The following is a 26,224-nucleotide window of genomic DNA, read 5'->3' on the forward strand; positions in this document are numbered from 1 at the left end:
AAGTAGGTAACTTCCAGTTTAAACATTTTAAAATTTTAAACATTTAAAGATTAGTTTGAAACAGACTCTTTTAAGTTTTGGCAAAGCAACATTTTATATTCTCTTAAAAAGCACTATGAATGAAAAATGGTTTTGTAAGACTGAAAGCATGCAAAATAGCTTTGTATGATCAAAGAATGAAAGGATAGCTACAGTAACTCATCAAGCTTTAATAATAATCTCAAATGTCATGTAGTGAGAACACAGTATCTATCCATGTGATGAGCTTTAATTTAGTCTCTAGGTTCCATTAGAGCTGTCCTTATTCAAAAGTAGAGCAGGGAAAGGGAGACAACAAGCCTAAATAATATGAACGTCTTTCTCGATAAATAACTAAAATATGTAAAAGGTCAAAAAAGTCAGCATAAAACAAATACCATCCTATTTAAGAGACTGTAATCATACTAAAATTAAAAGTATTTTTAAGTAAACTGGTATACTATACTTACCTTTGAATAAGGTAAAAAATCTGACACATAAATAATGTCTGGAATAATCTGATTGATTTCCATAATCTAAACATATAAATAATTAAAAGACTACCTTGATGTGTGTGGGCTTCAGTGAGGAGACTCAGTCTCCCTAGTTCCTTCAAAAAAGGAAAAGAAAATCCTAAAACAATGGAAAGAAACCACACTGCAAAAAAATAGACTTAACAACTGTTTTTAAGGGATAATGACCTACACTGAATTGGTATGAATCAATTTACATGAAGGAGAGACTCCACTAGAAAACAGGAATAATCTTTGCCATCCTAAAGCACTAGCAAAATCAACTTCTAACACAACAGCATGTATAAAACAAAAAGAAAATAGGTGGCACTACAATTCACTCTCAGTAGAGTGTAGTAAGACTATGGGTTTTGACAGTCCTGAGACTCAAAACTGCCTCTGACATTTACTGATTTAGCAAATTTGAACAAATTTCTTAACGTCCATAATCCTTAGGTTTCTCACTTGTAAAACTGACATAGTAACTGTGCCTGTCTTACGTGATTGTTTCAACAGCTCAAGCTAATTTTCCACATACAACTTATAGCATATTAGCCTAACTTGGCGAGCTCTTGGTAAAAGGTAGCTATCTGCATGAGTCTAGCACATAGGATCAATATAAATACCATTTTTTCCTGATACATGGTCTTCCACTCTTGTAGGACTCTCTCTTTAGCAAACACAGGAACAATATTATATGTGAGGTTCGTGTCATACTCATGTACAGGTTTTAGTAGGTGAATATCACCCCCAAATGTGTATCTATTCATTAAAAAATGAGACTAAAGCTGCACAAGGGCAAGGACTAGCACATAAAAGGTGCTGAGTAAAGACGTTCATGCACTTATTCAACACAAAAGTACCTACTATGTTCCAAGTACCATGTGTGCTAGGAATAGATGAATATTAAAAACGAAAGGACATGCTGTCACAAGGAGTTCACTGACAATGACATTTACTCTCTCTACACCTTTCTTCCTTTATATATTAACCTGAATTATTTTATTTAGTATTCATCTGTTGGAGAACGCTTTCCTCAGCCCCATAACCACTTACTTATACAATGCCTCTAAGGTGTCCACTAATTTGGACATTTTCTCCTACAGATCCCACATCCTCCAACAGAGCAATTCACCAAACCCATCCATTAAACTTCCTTCCACTCCCATGCCAGCATCCCACACCTACTCTGCCATGATTACTTTTACTGCACATATCCAGTAAAGCCTAACTTTACAGAAGAAAATCTCATACTAAGGCAGATTAACATCAACCTCAACTGAGGGCTGAATGCTACTTGGCACTCCCATTATCATTATTCCTCCACTTTCCAGCTGTATTCCTAGTCCTGTCAATCCCTTCATCTGCATGCTAGATCCTATCCCTGCTGCCTCTTCAGAGACCTACCCTATTAATTCCCTCATCTTTCTCACACACGTTTATATTTCTCTCTACTGACTTTGTCCTGTCAAAATTTGGACATGCTCAAATATCTCCTTTCTTAAATCTCTTTTTTATCCCATGTCTTTCTCTAGCTACCATACACTTCCCTTCCCTTCAAGGGCACAATTCCTGAAAGAGTCTGTTATTTTAGCTGTCTCTAATTCCTTATCTTCCTTACTAAATTTTATTGCTTTCAGCTTCTGCCTTCACTACTGTTCCCAAAACTGATCTCACAAAAGCTAGCAACGGTATCTTGTTGATGGATAATTTTTCAGTTGTCTTAACTGATTTGACTTTGGAGCTATCTGTAAAACTACAGGGCACTCTCCTTCCTTCATAAAACCATCTATTTCGAGACGCCTGGATGGCTCAGTGGTTGAGCATCTACCTTGGGCTCAGAGCGTGATCCCGGGATCCCTCTGCCTATGTCTCTGCCTCTCTCTGTGTGTCTCTCATGAATAAACAAATCTTTTTTTAAAAAATCATCTGTTTCATTCTTCTGGGATTTATTTTTTTTAATATTTTATTTATTTATTCATAATAGAGAGGGAGAGAGAGAGGCAGAGACACAGGCAGAGAGAGAAGCAGGCTCCATGCCGGGAGCCCGATGCGGGACTCTATCCCGGGACTCCAGGATCACGCCCTGGGCCAAAGGCATGCGCCAAACTGCTGAGCCACCCAGAGATCCCCTCTTCTGGGATTTAACACTCTTCTACCAATACTTTCTCCATCAGATCCTTAAATATTGACATTTTTTAGGATGGTATTCCAACTACTTTTTTTTTTTTTTAAGATTTTATTTATATACAGAGAGGCAGAGACCCAAGTAGATTCCCTGCAGGGAGGGGCCTGATGTAGCTCGATCCCAGGACCCAGGGATCACGACCTGAGCCAAAGGCAGACACTCAACGACTGAGCCACCTAGGTGCCCCTCCAACTACTTTTTTCAAACTTCAATTCTTCCTAAACTTTTTACAACTCACAGCAAGAGATATATTTTATATCAAATGTGTGTGTAAGAACACATGAGTATCAGATAAAACTTTCACAGATCAGATAAGCTCTGATCTTTTGATTCTGTTCTACTTCATTTAAAAAACAATATTGTCTGGGAATCTCTAAACTGATATACATGACTGTCTCAAATGTTTTCATTACTCTGTTTATGCTGATGACTTCTAAATTTACATTTCCAGGGCAGAAGTGTCTACTAAAATCCAAACTCATACAGCCAATTTCCTTTGTAACATGCCACATGGATAGCTCTAACTAACATACTTCAATCTCACCATGTCCAAAATTGGAGTTCCCAGCATCTCTCCACCAAACTTGGTTTTCCTCCATAGTTCCCTACCTTGTTATAAACTTTTAAACTAGTTTCCCAAGCAAAATATCTAGGAGTCATTGCTGATTCTTTCTTTACTCTTTCGACTGTCACCCCATAAATTTTTTTTTTTTAATTCCCACCACTGTCCCTCTCATCCAGACTGTATTCGCCTCACCTTAACAGTTCAGTCTGGTAATGAATCTTCTCATACATATTATATTCTTCCAAATTTATAAATGTAATTCTAATCACTTTGTGTTGCCTACTATTATAGTTATCTACTGTTGTACCTTAAACTACTCAAAACTTAGGGGTTTAAAACACTAAATTATTTGCTCTTCATTCTGAGATTTATGCAAGTTGCCGGGGGAAGGAGGGTTCCTCTATGATTCATAGAGAATCTGCTAGAACACCCAAATATGGCTTCCTCACTCATATATCTGATCCTTCAGTTGGGATGACTACAAGTGGAGGCTAGCCAGTTTGGGCTTTCACACAGCATGGTAGTATCTGGATAGTGAGACTTCTTACAAAGAAGCTGGCTTCCTCTAATATGCAAAAGCAGAAGCAACCAGTCTTTTTAACGTCTGGTCTCCAAAGTCCTAGAATGTCACTTCTGTCATATTGGTCACAGCAGTCACATGGCCATCCTAGATTGAATAGGGGTAGGGGTAGAGTGAGAGTAAACTTCATTTCTTGATGAAAGACATTACTGCAGTCATCTCTGAAATGAAATATACCTAATTCACATTCCTTCCACATGTAAAATACACTCATTGTCTCCCCTAACCAAAATGTCATCCTATTATAGCACTGGCTGTAAGGCCAGAATCCAGTTATTTATATCAGGTTCAAGCGCAAATGGTACTCCTTGGGTTTAGTTCCTCACATACAGCTCCTCAGATACAGCTCCTCTTAAACCAAAACGCTATCACCTCAAAAGATAACTTATTCTCCCCACTGCAGTAAGCCAGGGATAGGACTGCAATGGACACTGGAGTTCAAAAGATGCAGAAGATAATGAGTTACACTGAAGGCATTACAGTGTCATAGCAATTGTGAAATCTGCTGGGCACATGTCATCAATAGTTCGATTAGAACACAGTCATGTTCTTTGAAAATAGTCTTTTGGGGATCTTGACTTTGCCCTCTGTGCTCCTGGCTCCATTCTCTGAGTCAGTCTTCCTATTTCAGAAGAAATGGTCCATATTTGCAATGGTGGAGCTTTCTCTGTCTACTTCATGCCCACACAAGGTTCAGATTCCCCTCACACATAAAGGCTCTACTCAGTTGAACTTTGTCTATCATTTTCCATCTAAGCTGGTGGTGCTTAGCACTATTCTTGTGAAACCTTTGTGAGTTTCTTATTAATTTTATTAGAATTGACTCAATGAAACAGACGCCGCAACCAAAAATTTCTTTGAGATAGATCATTCACTACTTTAGGCTATATCATGGCACTGTAGGACAGCAGACTTAAGAGCCTTAGAAGCTCTTTTGGCTAGCTAAAACATTCTAAAAGATACAACTGTAAGATTCTTTAAGCCCCTTTGGTTGAAAGGCTCCAAGAGACATTGTCTTAAGTCCTTCTGAAGTCTCAACATAAAATCTTACAGAAGCACTCTTAGTCTGATCTTTACTTTGAACTCCTTTTTTTTACTAATGGTACTCTTGGATTTTAGAAGTATTCAGATAAGTGAAAGCAAGGAAGGTGACATTCTTTAATGGAGGACCAGGATAAATAAAAGCATAGTCAAGCTGAGGAACAGTGAAGAAAGCCATCTTGCTGACATAACAAGGGGAAACACAAAATGAAATTGGAAAGGTACAGTAAAATTAGATAAACTAAAAGTCCTAACAGATTACAGAACCTGGAATTTATGTCCAAACGTTACTACAGCAGAGACTCTTGGAGAGCTTTATAAATACATGGTCTTGCCCTAGAGGGAAAAAACTCTTAGAGATTTTAAAAGGCTGAAGTAGAAATATGTATCTAAGCAAAGCTCCCAAGTGATTCTCAAGACAGCCAGATTCAGGAGCCACTGCTTAAGGCAATAGTCAACTGTCAACTTTTTGAAAATGGGAGCGACTGAAATGCAGGCATCCGGTGAATTTTTTGGTTACAAGCTTGAATGATTAAAATCTGTATTTTCATTTATAATTTTCTATTTCTCTTTATTCATATTATTTCCCTCAGAGACCTACTTCAGAGAATCTATGTACTCTCTGCCTATATACATCTATTAAAACCTCATTCTCATAATAATCTCACCTTAACACATAAACAATCATTTTCTGTTTGGTTGCTTTGTTAACAAAGATGAATCTGAGGATGGCTCAGTCAGTTAAACACCCCACTTTTGGTTTTGGCTCAGGTCATGATCTCATGGATCATGGGATTGAGCCCTGCATCAGGCTCCTGGTTAAATGGGGAGTCTGCTTGAAGATTTTCTCCCTCTGCCCCTCCCACCACTGGCATATGCACGAGCACTCTTTCTCTCTAAAATAAATAAATTTCTAAAAAAGAGAAGAAAAAGATGAGCCTGATATACTGGAGGCAAGGTCCTAATAGAATTAGGCGGGTGTGGTACTATGCAACAGGTATGAAATGATAAGGACCTGACTTAAGATGGTAATAGAAAGAATGAAAATAGAGATCAGAGCCTTACGGTTGTTAACACTGCTAGAAGAAATCACAGAAAATGTCCTTTGCAACTTTAGAGTACACAAAGATTTCTTTAGTAGAGAGGGAGGAAAAAAGCTTGAAACATAGGGTAATAAATGATAAACTGGGTTTCATCAAGATTAAAAACTTCTACTCTTTGAAAGAAATCATTTGTACAATGAAAAAGTATGTCAAAACTTGAAGCAAGTACAATACACATAACTAGCAAAGCATGATATAGAAATACACAAAGGACTCTTAAAACTCAATAAGATAAACAGACCAGTTGTTTAAACGGGTAAAAACTCTGAACTTACACTTCAAATATACCAGTGACCAATGAGTATCTGAAAAGATGCACATCACTGGTTATAAGAGAAATACAAATTAAAACCACAATGTGATACCACTACACACCCACTAGAATGGCTAAATAAAAAAGATTGAGAATATAAATGTTCAACTGAAATGCTCGTAGACTGCTAACAGAAACATAAAATGGTACAACTACTTTGGAACTAGTTTGGCCAATTTCTTATAAAGTAAAGCATACATTCATACCATGACTCCACAACTGCAATGTTACGTATTACAAAAAATAAAAATAAAAATCTCCACAGAAAGCATTCTACACATAATGGGGTTCTAAAAGACACAGGAGCCCATGTTAAAAGTTTAGAAAATTTGAGCCTCAAAAAAACTAATAACTAATTCATTGAAACTTAAAAAAAAATAAACAAGCTCTGGAATCATATCTAGGTTCAAATTCTAACTCTATCACATATTAATTGTGCGAACTAGGGCAAGGAAATTACCCTTGCCAATTGCTCGGTTTCCTCATTTGTGAAACAGGGAGAATGATTTTATACACCATAAGGTTCTTGTAAGAATTCCATTAGTTCTTGCAAGAACTAATGCATGTCAAAAGCACTAAAGGACATAAGGAGCATTAAATGTTAGTCATTATTACTGTAAGTTTTGGAATTCTAACTCTTTCCATTCAGAAGCTGTTAATAATAAGCAAGAGTACTTGAGACATGGTAGACAATTCAAAGAGGCTTATGGGACATTTGTTAATCTTCTCTGGCAGTTTATCTTCAACGTAATCAAGAGTTAATGGATAGAGGGGCACGTGGGTGGCTCAGTCTGTTGAGCATCTGACTCCTAGTTTCAGCATGGGTCATGATCTCAGGGTCGTGAGATGGAGCCCTGTCTGGGGCTCCTTGCTCAGCAGGCAGCCTACTTGAGTCTCTCTCTCTCTCTCCCCCTCTCTCTCTCTCTGCCCTTCCTCCAACTTGTATGCACTCTCTCTCTAATAAGTAAATAAATAAATCTTTTTTAAAAAGTTAATTGATATATCTTAAACAAATCTGACACCTGGAAACTATGATATAGAATTTCAGTAGGTAAACCAGAGGGAGATGTTTTGCATTACACAAAGCCAATAGGTTGATTTTAATAAATAAAAACATTTAATATGTAATTTACTCTACAAATATTAATTTGCCCATAACTTATGCAGGAACATCTGGGTGCAAATCAGGATAGAACTGACATTGCAGATGCTTTAAATGCAAAAATTGGAGGTTTACATGGGCAATCCATGCTAAAAGAATTTCTAAATTAGCCTCTGTAAGGTGCTGAAATATGCAGCACCTTGAAATACAAGTTTTCAACCCAAACAGAATCATTTATTTAAAAAAATATTAATAGTAATAATTACTTATTAATCAGCTATCATGAGTAGTTATTATTTACTAAGCTATGTTCTAACCTTTTTATATGAATTAACATTTTAAGCCCTATAAAAATCTTATGTGGTAGGTATTATTATTATATCTTCATTTTATCAATGATTGAAATTTAATGAATATATTAAAACATATGAGTTCTTTATAATATTAAAAAAATTTTAAAGAATAAAAAAATTTATGTGTCACCACTGGAAGCAGATTTTACATCATCTCTTGGGATCTCAGGAGGAAACAACCATTTATCTTGCCTTTCCTATAGGAACTATATTTCCATGTTTACCGAGTAACTCTATGACAATTAAGATCTCTTTTCAGAAAAATTTTAGTAACAAATGTAAAAAGAATGACATATTAGAAAATTATCATTTTTCAACCCCTAATATTTTAACTGATTAAATGATCATCAAAGGGTGCTTACACCTATAAGGAAAACGTTGAGGGGGGTTAAAGACTATTTACCAGGTTCCAACTATATCTATTTTACTTTCAAGTCATAAGGATAAAAAAGGATGTAACTTTCAATGAAGAGGATCGCTGTCATCACCTAAACCTACTGATTAATCTTTTTATTTTTTTAAAGATTTTATTTATTCATGAGAGACACTGAGAGAGAAGCAGAGACACAGGCAGAGGGAGAAGCAAGGGGAGCCTGATGTGGGACTCGATCCCAGGACTCTGGATCACACCCTGAGCCAAAGGCAGATGCTCAACCACTGAGCCACCCAGGCATCCCCCTACTGATTAATCTTAGGTCACTAACAGTGGGACAATCAAACATAAAGTGAATCCTCATATGATGCAGCATACATTCCCCTATATTATACATCTCCAATAAAATAATCTCATGATAAATGTTCAACCTGAATATAATCAATGTTGCATTTAACTTGCAGTTTAAAAAATAATAATAATAACTTGCAGTTTATAGAATATATATAAAAGATAGAACAAATTAAACAATCCTGCAAGAAGGTGATCAAGCATAAAAGGTCAAACGTTCTATAGGGACACTGATCCAGTTTTATAAAAAAGTTAAAAGCAACAAGAGAAAATTAAAGTAAACAAAGAGACTCTTGGGATTAAAGGAAATATAATGACCTAACAACCAAATACAATCTATAAACCTTTCTTAGATCCTTGCTTTAATAAGCCTACTGTAAAAAGATGTGGAACAATTGGGGAAATTTGAATATGGACTAGGTATAAGCCTATATTAAGCAATTATCAATAATTCTGTTAAATGTAACAAAAGTTTTAATGGTTATGTAAGAAATTGTTCTTAATTGCATTAAGTATTTTGGGGTACAATATCATGAGGTCTACAATTTGAAATGTTCCAAGCCTCACCCCCAAATAAATGAAACAAAGAGAAGAAAAAAGTTAATAATTTCTTAAATCTATTGAATGGGTATATTAGTGTTCATTGTACTATTCTCTCAAATTCTGTTTGCCTGAAAAAGTTCATGATAGATATAAATAAGGGTAGTTTTAATTATTAGTAACCTTTTCCTTGCTTCATTAAGTTCCAAGTTAAAAAATTCCTCTAACTATTCTAGTACACAGATACAGGAATTATCTGAATCTATTATAGCCAAAATTGTGGTGCACAGAATGGAAAAACCACATAAGCTACATCCTTTCAGAATTTTATCTTAATGAAGGTTATTTATATCAATGTGTACCATAAATCCACTTTCAAGCTTCAAAAAAGCATCCTGGCAACAAAAATGCTAACTTACCAAAATATATTTAACAAATAAGCAATAGATGTTAATTAGTAATTATTAATAGTAATTATTTTTATGTTTTTATATAAAGTTTTTCCAGTTCCAACAATGGTAAATAAAAATTTTCCAACAACACTTGACTAGAAAAACATTTTCTACTGAAATAAAGTAGAAAATGATAATGTAACTTACTAATTTATCAATACTCATTAAAAACAAATAACTAAAGCCTATTTTCAAAGAATAATTCATAAAGTCACAACACCAAAACCTAATTATACAGAGATTTGGTGATAGTTAAGACTGTAAATTACATTTTATAAAATATTAGTAACTTCCACTGAGCATGGAGCCTGCCTGGCACTCTTTCACCCTCTCTCTGCCTCCCCCTCTGCTCCTCTCCACCCCTCGTTCACATGTGTGCTCTCTCTCTCTCTCTAATAAATAAATAAAACCTTTATTTAAAAATCCCAATGGTATTTTTCACAGAAATAAAACAAAAAATTCTAAAATTTGTACAGAATCACAAAAGACTGCAAATAATCAAAATATCCCGAAAAAGAAGAACAAAGCTGAAGGCATCATGCTCCCTGGTTTCAAACTATAAGACAGAGCTATAGTAATCAAAATAGTATGGTATTAGCATAAAAACAGACACATAAGTGTATGATAGCTTTCAAACACCAAATTTAAAGTGTTCAGTTTTAAAAGCAGAAGTCTTTCCACCATAGCTATTGTAGTACTACAAGAGTTTTAAAGCATCTGAGTAAATACATTTTACTAAGAAGCAGAATTCAATACACAAAATTTATCAATTATGAATTAGGAAGTGAGATCTATAATCCCTGGGAGTCCCCAAGATTCTTTTAGAAAGTCTGCAAGGTCAAAATGTTCCATAATATATTTTCATCGTGCTGACATTTGCAATCATGGTACAAAAGCAATGTTGGGTAAAGCTGCCGGCACCTTAGCACAAATAAAGGCAGAGGCACCAAACTGTAGTAGTAGTCACTGGTTTCTTCACTGCCATGTACTTACAGTAAAAGGCCAGTATCACTTACAGATGTTCTTGATGAAGCAGTAAAAATTATTAATCTTAAACCTTGAGTACACATGGTTTTAATATTCTGTATGACAAGATGAGAAATATGCATACAGCACATCTTTGTATCATTTTTTTGTATTGTATTTTAAAACGTGTCAACACTTAGTAGATCTGAATCGTAAGCAACTATTTCCCAAATAACTAAGGCATGATGATAAAAAATCATGCATGAGTTAAAAGTCATTCAAAGTTCAAGACAGATCAATGGGCTTTAACTTAAAAGAGTATGAAAAGATTACGGATATGTTTCAGATTCCATTTTGCAACCAATATTTAAGAAACTACCACTTGTCAAATTTTGGTGTAATATTGAAGACTATCTGCAATTATATATAAAGCTATTAAAGTAATCCTCCCTTTTCTGACTACATATATATGTGAGGCCAGATTTTATACATATACTTCAATCAAATCATCACATCATAACAGATTACCTGCAGAAGCAGATATGAAAATGCAGGTGTCTTCTTACGTTAGATATCAAAGAGATTGCAAAAATGGTATGATAGTGGTTCTCAACCAAAGACAATTTTGTCCTTCAAGGGACATTTGGCAAAGTCTAGAGCTATTTCTGGTTGCATACAACTGGAGAAAATGCTATTATCATCTAGTGGGTAGAGGCCAAAGATGCTGCTAAATATCCTACAATGCACGTGACAGCCCCACACAACCAAGAATTATCTAGCCCAAAATGTCCAAGGTTCCAAATCTAAGAGACCACGAGGGAAAAGAATATCACTCTTCTCACTCAATTTTTTTTTTTTTGAGGGAAAGGGAAGGAGGAACATAGCTTTTTTTTTTAAATAAAAGTGTTATTCATATTAACCTGTGGTGGTTTATTATAATTTTAAATGAATCATAAACATTTAAAAAATTTCTTCATTGTAATTTGCAATAAATATCAATAGGTTAACCAACGTTAAAGTTCTCTGAGGTCTTCAATAATTTTTAACAGTGTAAAGAGTTGAAACCACAAAGTTTGAGAATCACTCAATTAGAAGAAAAGTGTAACTAATCAAGTACACTGGGGAATATAAGAGGAATTAAAAGGACTCTAAAAGAACATAAACTCATTTCAAGAGTATAATAGATGACCAAAACAAAGAACCTCTATAAAACGAAACGGTTACAAAGAAAAAAGTTATAATAGACCTAGAATGTCATTCTTTCCTTAAAAACAAAACGAAAAGCACCATTTCTTACCCTGACTATGAGGACTTGCTGGACTAAAAGATGGCTGATACAAATCTTTGGTTGGCGTTGGATAAGTTTCTTTCCCTTGGCGCTGACTCATCTTTCCTGGTGTCAGAAGTTGAGATTCGTCACTGTTTGCTACCACAGCTCAAGGAAAGAAGGAAAAAAGAATTAGTATTTATGTTATGGATTTACATAATGGCATAGTTAATAACATAGAATAATGATTGAAATAACCTCAATAGTTATATTCATTTTACCAAGTCTGTACTTTAATAAATTTGCACAATTGATTTGTTTTCTTTTAATTGTAGTTTGCCATCAATCCAAGAGAAACTGACAGGTATGCATGAGTCAAATTACACAAAATAAAGACATTATAAAAATGAAAATACATAGTCAACTGATAGTGAAAGGTACTCCAAGGTTACTATGAACTTTTCATTGTGCTATTAACTCTTTATATTTGCCAATAAAGCAGTAAGAGACAAGTCATTTCATAAAAGAAATACAAATGGTCAATAAACATCTGAAGGTAGCCAACCTTCATTAGATATCAGAAAAAATTAGTAGCAGTATAAAATATTTACATTCACTAAAATTTCTACTCTAATTTCTAATTTTCATGAAAAGTAGGTATAATTTCTGTTTTAGAGATAGGAAAACTTGACGTTCATTCAGAGACTGTCTTGCCTAATAAGTGATAGAGGTACAATGCCTAACTCAGGAGCATTTGGTTCCAAAGTCTAATCTCTTAAAAGCCTGCTGCCCTAGTAACTAATTTAAATCGTGTTTAAGGCTGTTATTCACCTATTTGGCCAGGCTACTAATAAAGAAGAGCAATGCCCAGTTGCAGAGAGGACAGAAAAGAGAAACAGATTCAATGAAGAACAGGGTAAACTGTGACCAAATCTACAGTGCCCTAGGATCTCCATGTCCTTTCAATATGTTTCTGTACTTTCCACCTACAAAAGCTTTAGCTTTATTTTGAGGGAATATGATTCTGTCTTCACTACAGACTCCATAAAAAAAGAATCTATACACTCCTGAATGTGTATCTCTTCCTGAACTAAATTCATATGTCCAATTGCCTGCCCTATAATAACTGCTACTATTTAATAGGCACCTTAAATTTATCCAGAGCTTAATTCTTGATTCTTTTTATTCTCCAAACCACCCTCTCATGCATTTTATTTAGTGGAATTACTAACTCTCCTCCCCACCATTCTCAAGCCAAAAACCTTAAGATATATATTCTTCTATATTTCCTCTTTCTTTCACACTTCACATCCAATTCATCTGTAAGATTTTTGTAGTCTACTTTCAAAATTTAACCAGAATCCTTTTACTTCTACTTCCACTACTATCACCCTGTTCTAAGTCACCATTACTCTTCCACTCGATCACAGCAACAGATTTTTACCTAGTCTCCAGACTTTCTCTCTTGCTCCTTGAGTAGAATTAGAAACCTGCTACCCTATGACCCAGCAATTGCACTGCTGGGGATTTACCCCAAAGATACAGATGCAGTGAAATGCCAGGACACCTGTACCCCAATGTTTATAGCAGCAATGTCCACAATAGCCAAACTGTGGAAGGAGCCTCGGTGTCCATCAAAAGATGATGGATAGAGAAGATGTGGTCTATGTATACAACGGAATATTACTCAGCCATTAGAAACGACAAGTACCCACCACTTGCTTCGACGTGGATGGAACTGGAGGGTATTATGCTGAGTGAAGCAAGTCAATCGGAGAAGGACAAACATTATATGGTCTCATTCATTTGTGGAATATAAAAAATAGTGAAAGGGAATAAAGGGGAAAGGAGACAAAATGAGTGGGAAATATCAGTGAGGGAGACATAACATGAGACTCCTAACTCTGGGAAACGAACGAGGGATGGTGGAAAGGGAGGTGGGTGGGGGGTGAGGGTGACTGGGTAACAGGCACTGAGGGGAGCACTTGACGGGATGAGCACTGGGTGTTATGCTATATGTTGGCAAACTGAACTCCAATAAAAAATAAATAAATTTTAAAAAATAGAAAAAAAAGAATTAGAAACATGAACAATCTGAAAATCATGAATCAGATTTGCACCATGCAGAAATATCCTTAATGGCTTTCCATTATATTTGCATTAAATTCCATGGCATAAGAACTCAAAAGTGGCTGGCCCCCGCTTACCTCTCCAGCCTGATTTTCTATTACTCTCCTCTTTAGTCACTTGGCATCTAGTTCTAATGGCCTTCTTGCCATTTTGCCCCCGTCTCTGGGTCTTTATATCTCTGGTTCCCTCTACCTGGAAAACTCCTACCCCAGATGTTCACATTATTGACCCCCTCATCATTTGTTGTCTGTGTTCAAATGTTATCTCTTCAGAAAAGCTCTTCATGGTGCCTGTGATTAGTAAGTTCTTAATTTTAATATAATACAATTTATAAAATTTTTTTGAATAGTGTGCACTCTGCCACAATAATACTCTATCACTTTATCGAACTTGATTTTCCTTGTAGCTCTTATCACAATCTGAAATTGTATCATTTGCTTGTTTATTGTTTGCCTTCTCCACTAGGCCACAAGTTCTACAAGAGAAGAGAATTTTGTCTGCCTTGTATTTCCATAAATCCTCAAGTCCTGGTATGGTTCCGGCATAGCAAAGGTGTTCAATAGAATCATGCAGAAGAAACCCATCAACAAAATTTATACTTTTATGAAACTTCATTACCATAAAGTAAATGGCAGTTCCTTTGGTTACAAAATTTAAGATCCATTTAATTCCTAAAAATTGGAGCATCTGGGTGGCTCAGTGCTTGAGCGTCTGTCTGCCTTTGGCTCAGGCCACAATCCTGGGGTGTTGGATTGAGTTCCGCATCAGGCTCCCTGCAGGGAGCCTGCTTCTCCCTCTGCCTATGTCTCTGTCTCTCTTTCTCTGTGTCTCTCATGAATAAGTAAATAAAATCTTTTTAAAAAAATTCCTAAAAATTGTTATTAAAATTTAAAATGTATGGTACTAACGTAGGAAGAAACAAACTGACCCTAAAGAACATAACAGAGAGCTCTCATTATGAAATGCATGCATATGCTGAGCCTAGATATACAAAAGAGGTAGGGACAAAAAAGACCACTCCTAGGAAATGGGGTATGGGAAAATTAGATCCTAACCCTTATATCATGCACAAAGAATAGTTTTATGAAAATTAAAGGCATAAATATAAAAAAGCAAAACTTAAAACCTTTTAGAAAAAATATACAGAGTATCTTTATAAACATGGAGTAGGGAATAATTCCTTTAAAAGACACAGCAAAGCACTAACCAAAGAAGAATTGATAAATTCTACTTTATATTTGCCTTTAATCAAAAGGTACCATAAAAAGTAAAAAAGGAAAATGGGATATTTGCATCACATATAATTAACAAAGGGGTGGTATCCAGAATATGTTAAAAAAATAATAAAAACCCTATAAATCAATTGGAAAAACACTGACAATTCAATAGGAAAATTTAGGGATACATCAAAAAGAATAAAATACCTAGGAATACATTTAACCAAGGAGGTTAAAGGCCTGTATAGTGAAAACTATATGATAGTGATAAAAGAAACTGAAGAAGACACAATGAATGCAGAGACATTCCAGGCTCATGGATTAGAATAATTAATATTGTTAAAATGTCCATACTACCTAAAGCAACCTACAGATTCAATGCAATCCTTATCAAAATTCCAATGGAAGAGCGTCTGGGTGGCTCAGTCAGTTAAGTGTCCAACTCTTGGTTTAGGCTCAGGTCATGAGATAGAGCCCCTCCTAGGGCTCCTGGCTTAGCTTGGGATTCTTTCCCCACTTCCTCTCCCTCTACCCTCTGCTCTTCCCCTGGCTCATATGCAGGCTCTCTAAAATAAATAAATCTTTAAAAAATGTTTATTTTATCTCCAATAGCATTTTTCACAGAAATAAAACAAAAAATTCTAAAATTTGTATGGAACCACAAAAGACTTTGAATAATCAAAATAATTTTGAAAAAGAAGAACAAAGTGGAAGGCATCATGCTCCCTGGTTTCAAACTATAAATCAGAGCTAATCAAAATGATAATCAAATAATCAAAACAGTATGGTACTGGCATAAAAACTGACACATAAATCAACAGAAAAGAATAGAGGGTCCAAAAATACACCCATGAATATATGGTCAAATTAATTTATGACAAAGGAGCCAAGAATATATAATGGGGAAAAGGGTTGTCTCTTCAATAAGTGGTGCTGGGGAAACTGGACAGCCACATGCAAAAGAATGAAACTGGAGCACTATCTTACATCATCTTCAAAAATTAACTCAAAACAGATCAAAGACTTGAATATAAGACCTGAAGCCTTAAAACTCCTAAAAGAAAACACAGGTAGCAAGCTCCTTGACATAAGATTTGGTGATGGTTTTTTGGATCTGACACCAAAAGCAGAGGCAACAAAAGCAAAAAATAAACAACAGGACTACATCAAACCAAAAAGCTTCTGCACTGCAAAGGAAACCAGCAACCTACTAAAAGGGAGAAAATATTTATTTGCAAGTCATATAACTGATAAGGAGTTAATGTCCAAAATACACCAAGAGCTCATATAACTCATCAACAAAAAACAACTTGACTTAAAAATGGTCAGGAGGTCTGAATAAACACTTTTCCAAAGAAATAATGGCCAACAGGTACATGAAAAGATGCTAAACATCACTAATCACCAAGGAAATGCAAATCAAAACCATAATAAGCTATCCCCTCACACCTATCAGAACAACTACTATCAAAAAAGAAAAGAAATAACAAGTATTGGCAAAGATATGGAGAAACCTGACTACCTATGCACAGTTGGTGGGAATGTAAATTATTGTAGCCACTATGGAAACAGTATGGAGGATCCTAGAAAAGTCAAAAATAGAAACTAACATATAATCCAGCAATTAAACTTCAGCATATTTTTCTGAAGAAAGTGAAAACGCAAATTTGAAAACATATATGCACCCCTATGTTCACCACAGCATGTTATTATTTACCATAGCCAAGTGTCCACTGACAAATGAATGGAATATTACTCGGCCATAAAGAATGAAATTTGCCATTTGTAACATGGGTGGACTCTGAGGGCACCATGCTAAGTAAATTAAGTCTAACAGAGAAAGACAAATACATATGTTCCAAGTCCAAAAACCACGTTCACAGATACAGAGAACAGACTGGTGCTTGCCAGAGACGGGGGGGTTAGTGAGTGGGCAAAATGGGCAAAGGGAATTAAAGGTTACAAACTTTCAATTATAGAATAAATAAGTGATGTGAATGTGACATACAGCATGGTAATTATAGTTAATACTATACTGCATATTTGAAGGTTGCTAAGAAAATAAATCTTAGAAGCTCTCATCATAAGAAAAAAATTCTTATCTATGTATGATGGTGGATGTTGATGAGATTTACTGTGGTGATCATTTTGCAAAACATACAAATATTGAATCATCATTATATACCTGAAACTAATATAAGTTTGTATGTAAATTGTATCTCATACAAAAAATTTTCAGTTAAAGATAAAGAAAAATTTGGGGGAGGGAAGGGTAGGCTTGAATATTGAGTTCGTAGAAGAAAATGAAAAAGGCCAATATATATATGAAAAGATGTTCATCCTCTTTGGTAACCAGAAAAACACAAATCAAGATCACAATGAAACAAATATTTTAAACTCAGTAAAACTGACAAAAATTAGTCTGATAAGAGAAATGCTGATAAGGATGGGAAACAATGAGACATTTTATGCACTGCTTCTGGAGAATAAACTGATATAAGCACTTTGAGAACAACATAGAAAAAAAGAAAACAACATAGAACTACCTTATTAAAACTGAATTTCAGCATACCCTATGGACCCAACAATTTCCCTTTTAGCTTTATACCTAGAAATAATACTCATATGCATTTACCAAGAGAAAATAAGAACGTTCATAAGAGCAAAATCAAAACAACTTAAATATTCATCAACTGAAAATAAGATAGATTGTGATATACACGTAGAATAGCATACAGCACTGAAAAGGAATGATCTATAACTATACCCCAAAACATGGTTGAATCTTGAAAATATAATATTAGCTACAAAAAACAAGTCCTAAAATGACACATAGCATGATATCAGTCATAAAATTAACTAAGCAAAACTTAGTGACACATATGGAATTTAAAAATATCAAAAAATAATTTTTTAAAAAAGCAAATGACAAAAAATACAAACTTATCATCACCTCTTGGAGGCATACACAGGGATAGAGGAGAGAAAAAGCACATATTAGAACATGAGGGATAAAAAAAAAATAGAACATGAGGGATTCTAAAGATTCAAGTTCTGAAGTGGTAGCTTCAATACATACTCACTGGATGATTATGCTTTATGATTTACATATGCCACATATATTCTTTTGTAGTATGAGGCATTTTAGGCTAATTTAAAAACCATTATGAGAAGAACAGCTAGTAGATTAAAGTATACTTCAGTATTCCATCACTAAGATATAGGTATCTCTATCTTGAATAACTTCACTATATAAAGAAGGAAATAGTCTGCAAAGTGTAAATTTAGTTCTACTCATTTCTTTCTAATTCCTTACTATTTATGATTCTGATAATCTTGAAGTGAGAGAGTTTATAGAAATAGCAATAGAGTAACTATATATTTAGAAAAAATTTAGAATTTTTTCCTATTTTATTCTCTTACCCCATTCACAAACATTAACTATACAGACAAGAGGATCTGTATAATATGAAAATCATTTTGATGTCTTACATCACTTGTACAATCTTAGACTATTTGAATGTAAGCTCGAGAAGGGCATTCACCTTTTTATCTGTATTGGCCTAAAAATGACAATAAACACGTGCTAAATGACTAGGTAGATTTTTGACAAATGAATCACTGCAGGACTCCAGCGTAGTTTCTGACACAACTGCCTCACCTATTACAGATAGCATCACAGTGCCCTCTTCTGGTTCTACTTTATAGTGGAAATAACGTTAACCTACTTTGCTATTCATATTGTATTATCTTAAGTACAGTAGAAATTAAACATGCTGGAATAATTAATATTAACATACCAATGTAACTTCTAAGGAGAATATGATTCTATAACTACCATCTTACTTTGTGAAGTCAACTCATCAATAGAAAAATATGAAGAATTTTCCAAGCTTCATAGTGTGGTATTTGCCCTTAATCTAAGAAAGCTAAAATAAAGTAATTAAAGTCATAAATAATCTCTAAATAAATCCTAAGGCTCCCCTTTATTTTTTTTTAATTAATTTTTATTGGTGTTCAATTTACCAACATACAGAAAAACACCCAGTGCTCATCCCGTCAAGTGTCCACCTCAGTGCCCGTCACCCGTTCCCCTCCAACACCCGCCCTCCTCCCCTTTCACCACCCCTAGTTCGTTTCCCCGAGTTAGGAGTCTTTATGTTCTGTCTCCCTTCCTGATATTTCCCAACATTTCTTTTCCCTTCCTTTATATTCCCTTTCACTATTATTTATATTCCCCAAATGAATGAGAACATACACTGTTTGTCCTTCTCCGATTGACTTATTTCACTCAGCATAATACCCTCCAGTTCCATCCACGTTGAAGCAAATGGTGGGTATTTGTCGTTTCTAATTGCTGAGTAATATTCCATTGTATACATAAACTAAGGCTCCCCTTTAAAGAATTTAAAGAATGGTGTAAATTTAAAGAATTTAAATATGTTTGTATGTATCATTATAGTTTTTTTCTCATTCAGTACAGATCCCACTATTAATGAAATCACTTTTCACTCTAAAAGATATGTGATCTCTAGTAATTATATAGCTTCAGCCTTTTAATAGTTGGCAGAGTACAATATAAACTCATCTCTAATATAAAATCACATATTCTTAGTTGTGTATGCAGGAAATATGTGACCACAATAAATCTCTTCTATTCCAAGTAGAAATTAAAGATCTCCATTTATAAAATCCAATTTGTACAACAGAACCATTGTATTTGGCATTAAAAATTCAATTATAGGGGCACCTGGGTGGCTCAGTGGTTGAGTGTCTATCTTTGGCTCAGGTCATGATCCCAGGGTTCTGGGATCAAATCCTGAGTTAGGCTCTCTATGGGGAGCCTGCCTCTCCCTCTGCCTGTGTCTCTGCCTCCCTCTGTATTTAAATGAATAAATAAATAAATAAAACCTTAAAAAAATTCTATTCGTCAGTTCAGCATCACCAATCAGTTTGAGCCAACATCTAAATATATGAGGTAACTAAAGTAATTGGTAAATCCACTGAAAATATCTGCCAGGTATCACAAGTAAGGCTGACAAGAAAACATAAAAATGTTTTGATATCTGTATACTTTTTCAACTTTTAAAATTTCTATGATTCTAATAATGCTGGTTGTATAGTAAACAATATATTTAAAATACTGTGAATTGTTGCAATTAAGAACTTTAAAAAGGATTTTGTCAAAAAGATTTTATTTTTACTTTTAAGTAATCTCTATACCCAACACAAGGCTCGAACTTACAACTCCAAAATCAAGAACTACATATGCTCTACTGACTGAAGCTGCCAGGTGCCTTTTAAAAAGAATTTTTGCATATTGAGTTGTCTCAATTTTTGAAAAAAAATCACATACATACTATAATCAGTATTAGAGACAAATAGCAACAAATCCATACCAAAGAATTTTACAACTAGAAGAATGCTTCCCATTATCTTGCTCAGTCCCTTTGTTTAACCAATTGGGGGTGGGGGTTGTAAAAAAAGAGCTCCAGAGCAGTGAACTGACTTGCAGTGGTCATATAAACTGTTTAAGGAATAAATACTAAACTTTCTACATCAATATAATTTCTACATTGCTCTTCAATAAAGTTTAAATCTTTGTCTGATCTATGACACAATAATATTTTGATTATTTGGTTAGATTTTAAATCAGCAAACTGATGATTTCATTGATGTTTTAAAATGGGGAGCACACACTGGACTAGTAACCAATTCTAACTCCTTAGTCATTTAAATTCTTAGTTTCAGGCTCTTTATCTACAAAGTTAATACTTAATTAGATGATATCTGAGGTTCCTTTCACCTCAGTAATTCCATGATTTTTAATACAAAAGTTGCCTCTCTGATAATGCTCTGAAATTATCTAGTAATGGCTATAAAAACCCTGCTAAACTATAGTGATCCTTAAGGGCAGGGCACATGTTGTACTCATTGTATATCGTCCCTCAAAGCCAGCAGTGTCTGGTAAAAAAAAAAAACCTTTTTTCTCCAGACATAAATTTAATGGGTATATTTTCTAAATCTCTAAGATGAAACATGTTTCACTTATGAAATCTCCAAAGTACAAATAGATAATTTGGTTATGCAACCTATTTATTATGTAAAGATGGTGGGGGAAAAAAATCAAAACAGTATTTCTCATTTTCAAATGGCAGTGAATTTCTTGTACCATGTCCAGTCTCAAAGAAGTCTGATCTATGCTTTATGATAATTGTAGAGAGGAATGCTATGAAGAAGTCTTGAATTATGAATTAGGTAGTTGGCTAAGTAAATAATCCACCTTTAGACAATCAAGAAGTAAATATCCAAACACTACCAAACTCAGATGGGCACTGAAAGACCATTTATATTCTTTACTTAGTATTTCAGTGCCTGGAAAGAAAAGAAAAAGACTTAATAATCAATAGAGAAATAACGTATGCCTTTTATAATTATACAGCAAAATATTATGACTCCAAATATGCCATTCAAACTTCGGCTACTTACTTGATGGCCCAAGGACATCTTTGCTATCACCAAGAAGCTTTAAATGCAGGGTAATTGAGCAGCAAACAAATACAATCCAAACCAGGAAGAAGCAAAATGCATCAGGATTGAAGCAGCAGTGAAACAAAAGGACAAGGAAAATAAGCATTAGTTTATAAGTAGAAAGCACATGCACAACAATCCTAGTAATCATAGTTCACAAGGAATGTCCTCTGCCACACATAAAAAGATCTTGGCTTAAGCAATATCAAATATTTAAGTTTTGGAAAATAAAGACGGAAAGACCAGAATATAATCAACTAAAGTATTTTTGTTTTAAAAATTGTTCAAGTCAAAAATTACTTTCAATTTAAACTCAAGATATGGGTTAGGAGTGGTAAAATTATTTAGAAATGTAAGGGACAGCCCAAAGTTGTTCATTCTTTAAATTTAAATGGTTATAAATCTATAACACCCATGCACTATTAAATATTAGTTATGCATGCCATGAAAGCACTTAACACTACATAGAAATTCAGTCTATAAAAAGAAAGGAACATTTACTGAGTGCTTATTATATGCCAAGCATTGTGCAAAGAGCTTTTACAAAGACATCAACAAAGTAGAACATTTTTTTTTTCTCAAATGGCAAAAAAAAACAAAGAGCAATATGGGTTAGAATGATAAATTTTATTGTCAGATAAAATTTTCTTAAGACCCACTTAATATGGAGTGTTATCACGTGGAGCTACTGGTCTTTAAGAAGGCAGATCTAATCCTGAAATGAATATCTTGAAATCAACACAAAGAAATAAGACTACTGACCTTTCGTCCAGTTACTATTTTAACATACAACATTATGCTAAATGTTGCCTATAGACAAGTGTTTTGATTTCCTTTGGTAGAAACAGAATCCTCAGCCTTCCTTCATTTCAAATACCAAGTACAGCAACATCAAAACTGAAGTAACAAAAATTTAAAATTCCCACTGATTATATTATTGAATGAAGGAATCTTAATTATCCGTGACCAAAAAGAAAGGTAGCAGGTGTTTGCTTTGCCTCCTAGGGAAAAAATCTTGGCCCTGTTGCTTCCTTAATGCTTGAAATTGGATTCTAATTCCTTTATGGCATTTGGCTCTAGTCATTTTTCCATAGTTGCCCATTATTCTATAAACTGAATTCAGCTTCAAAGATAAACTAAAAAAAATATAGCTGTAATGACAAAGAACTAACTGTGTTTAAGTCCTTATTACTGATGGCCATGTTACCACAACGAGCAAGCATGTGGGAAAAGATTAAAGTGTTTGTGGTAGGAAATCCCTATGAAGGCCCCAGGGATTCCCCTGTCTTCGTGTATAATCCCTTTTCTTTGAGCATGTTCTGGGCTCACTGAATCACTTCTAATGAATAGAATATAGCAGAAGTGAATCAACATCACTTCCAAGATTAGACTGTAAAGACTATGACCTGCATCTTATTTATAGCCCCTTGCTAGCTCTTAGATCACCCTGGGGAAAGCCAACTGCAGAGTCATGAGGCAGTCTTGTAGACAGGCCCATGAGGTGAAGGAATGATGTCAAGCATCATGTGAGTTTGTTGGGTAAACATATCTCCTGCCTTGGGTCTCCTTGCCCTCCCATCTACCCAGTCAAGCTTTCAGATGAGACTGCAGCAACCCCCCTCCCCACCCCACCCCACCCCCAGTGGCTTGACTACAACCACATGAGAGATTTTTGAACCAGGGACACCTAGAAACTGTTCTTGAATTCTTGACCCAGAGAAATTATAAAATAATAAATGCTTGCTGTTTTATACCACTTAATTTTCAGATTTGTTATATACCAATAAATAACTAGTATGATACTGGAAAACAGAAAAGACACTGTCTATTCCTATCATTCATCCATCCAACCAAATATTTATAAATACCTATTATATAGACAGGTATCATTTTAGGCACCAAGGGATACAGGAGTAAACAAAAAAGATAACAATTTTGTCCTTTGTGGTATTATGTTCTAGTGGGAGAAATGAATAACATACTAAACAAGTAAAAATTTGTTGCATATTATATAGTATAGTTACTAAGGAAAAAATCAGCAGAGAATGAGGTTTTATAAAATGTTAAGGAAGAGGGAGTTATAATTTAAGATAGGGTGACCTAAGAAGGCTTCACTACAGAACTGACTGAGTAAAATGAGGGAATTTATGATAAGGACATAAAGGGGAAGAATATTCTAGGCAAAGGGAGGAACATGTATAGAGTGGTGGATTGGGATGGGAGCAAGTCTGGAGGGCTTGGAGGATAGTAAAAAGTCCAGAGAGGCTGGAATACAACACAAATAGTAAAGTAGTAGGAAATGAAGTCAAAGAAATAAATAAATGGGTGCCAGACTGTGTAGGACCTAGTCAGGATTTTGGCTTTATTCTGAATGAGATGGGGTGCCACTGGATTTCTGAGTGACATAACCTGAAAACGTTTTAACAGTATTATTCTGGCTGCTGTGTTGAGAATGGACTAGAGGGACAGGAGTATAACCAGTCAGAAGTTACTGTAATAACGTAGGGGGAGAAATGAAAGAGACTTGGATCAAGGTAAGAAGTGAGGGGGAGAGGAAGTGGTTGAGTTCTGAATATATTTTGAAGGTAGCACCAACAGGATTTCCAAACAGACCAAACATGAAGTTTATTTATTTTAAAGAAAAATCAAAATGATGTAAGTGTTGGCGTCTGAGCATGGAACTGTCATTGTCTGAGATGGAAAGGACATTGAGGGGGTTAGTTTACTGAAAGAAAAACAGAAGTGTTAAGTTTGAGACAGGTTAAATTTGATATATCTACTAGACATCCAAGTCAAAATGTCAAGTAGGCAACTGGATCTATAAACTTGTACAGAGAAAGGTTCAGGTTTGTAAGAAACAGTATAAATTATGATATGTGTGAGAGTTAGGTTATATGAACCTGAACAGCTAATCACAAGAGACCAAAAAATGCAACAGAATAAAAGAACAGGCACCAGAAAACAGACATTATAATGGAACAGCAGAACTAAGAATTAAGCTGAAACACTCCAGTAGAAGTGGAAATATAACAAGAAGTAAGATTTCAGAAACCTTCCCCAGAAAATTGTGGATACAAAGGCATTAAACTGGGATCCAAGTGAAATGATCCTCCCAGAGCTGCCTGTAAGTGATGCCAATGGGGAATGGGATAGGGATAACTGAAGATTGCATATTAATTTTACCAAGTAACTTATATCACTGAAGTCTTATGTGCCTGTTAGATCGCGCACACTACACTTCTTACTTTTATTGCTTTTAGGACCTGGGCCTACTAGGCACAGTTCCATCTTGTATAACACATGAATAAAGACAATGTGAAATTATTGATGTGAAATATCTACACAAGTATCTTAGATATTTAAAAAAATAAAAAGCTAGTCAACTCTTTTTGGCTTTTGTTAGAGAACCAAAATACTAGTAGAAACTCAAAGAATCCAGGAAATTTTCCTCAGCTTATTCAAAGAAGACCATTAAAGGTATGATGCAAACATTACCTCTAATTGAATAACATCATATTTATCATTATTCCTTCAACGACGTCCATACAGTCATTTCAACAATTTCTTTATCATATAAACAGAATCTCTATTTTGGCAGAAAGTATGGGCTGAAAATGGTAAAATAATAGTAACACACCTAGAGTTTTTCTATTTGTTATTAATTAGTATACTATCAACTACTTTAACTAAAAGCAGGAAGTATAGCTTAAATCTTTACTGATTTTAGTCTACAAATCTCAGGAAAAGAGCATTATGCAAAAATGGGACTTTACTTAATGTACTTCTAAGTATTTGCCGTGCCATCTAAAATTAGCATAAAACTTGCCATCTTTCAGAAGTATAAAGGAATAGGTAGAAATTCATAATCACACCCTATATCCTGGGAAACCCCTTAGGCCCAAGCAACTCAGGACAGATGGACACCTTATAACACAGAAACAATCTCGTAAGAGTTATAGCTTGATTCCATTGCCTTAAGCACAGCACCTCCCTTTTACATACATATTGATTTAAGTCATCTTTTGAGCTTAAGCCAAAGTACAAAAAGCTTCTTAAGCATTGATACAATTTGAAAATAAAGTTTCAAGCAAGTTGCACCTCTTGCCCCCAAAAAAGTTGATCAAGTTGTACTCATAGAAGCAATCCTTCTGCAGCTGGCTCTCAGAAGCCACAATTTGGAAGGAGGATTATATAAAACATCCCAAGAGCACGCTCTTTAGTGTTATCTTTGGCCCTCAGGGTAGTAGTCTTTAGTGAAAAGATCTAAAATATAGTTGAGATTTGTTTGTTTTTTCTACAGGAGCCCTCTCTCTCTCTCTCTTTTTTTTTTTTTTTTTTTTTTTTGAGTTCTTTCTCTATACTCAACTGAACTTTTCATATTCTTGCATCAACTGCAAAACACACATTGTGTACATTTTATCCCTGAGTTTTACAGGAGATATTTTACGGAAATATTTTTCTAGGAACTAGAGCTTATCACTGTTGGATAGAGAATATTAACTGGCCTGCCAAGCAGTTATTTTAAAATAACCTAATCAGACTTTTGATCCAGCAAATGTACTTCTAGGAATGTATACTAAGGTGATCATCCAAAATATTAAAAGAGGCATCCACAGATATTT

The 26,224-nt window shown here is 34.7% G+C and overlaps 1 protein-coding gene across 9 annotated transcripts in view; it reads right to left on the reverse strand.

The window, feature by feature from the left end:
• Positions 1 to 26,224, reverse strand: part of OSBPL8 (oxysterol binding protein like 8) — a 145,995-nt gene that overhangs the window by 62,466 nt on the left and 57,305 nt on the right. For 4 of the 9 annotated variants that reach the window (XM_072724419.1, XM_072724423.1, XM_072724421.1 and 1 more), the window contains 2 exons: positions 21,561 to 21,597; positions 11,755 to 11,892 (listed from right to left, as the gene is read on the reverse strand). In XM_072724419.1, coding sequence (XP_072580520.1) covers positions 11,755 to 11,892; positions 21,561 to 21,597 — 175 coding nt within the window. The remainder of the gene's footprint in view (positions 1 to 11,754; positions 11,893 to 21,560; positions 21,598 to 26,224) is intronic. The other 5 variants (XM_072724426.1, XM_072724425.1, XM_072724427.1 and 2 more) reach the window with 2 other exon arrangements.

This window comes from Vulpes vulpes, chromosome 10 (genome assembly GCF_048418805.1).
Source record: "Vulpes vulpes isolate BD-2025 chromosome 10, VulVul3, whole genome shotgun sequence".
Taxonomy (NCBI): Eukaryota; Metazoa; Chordata; class Mammalia; order Carnivora; family Canidae; genus Vulpes; species Vulpes vulpes.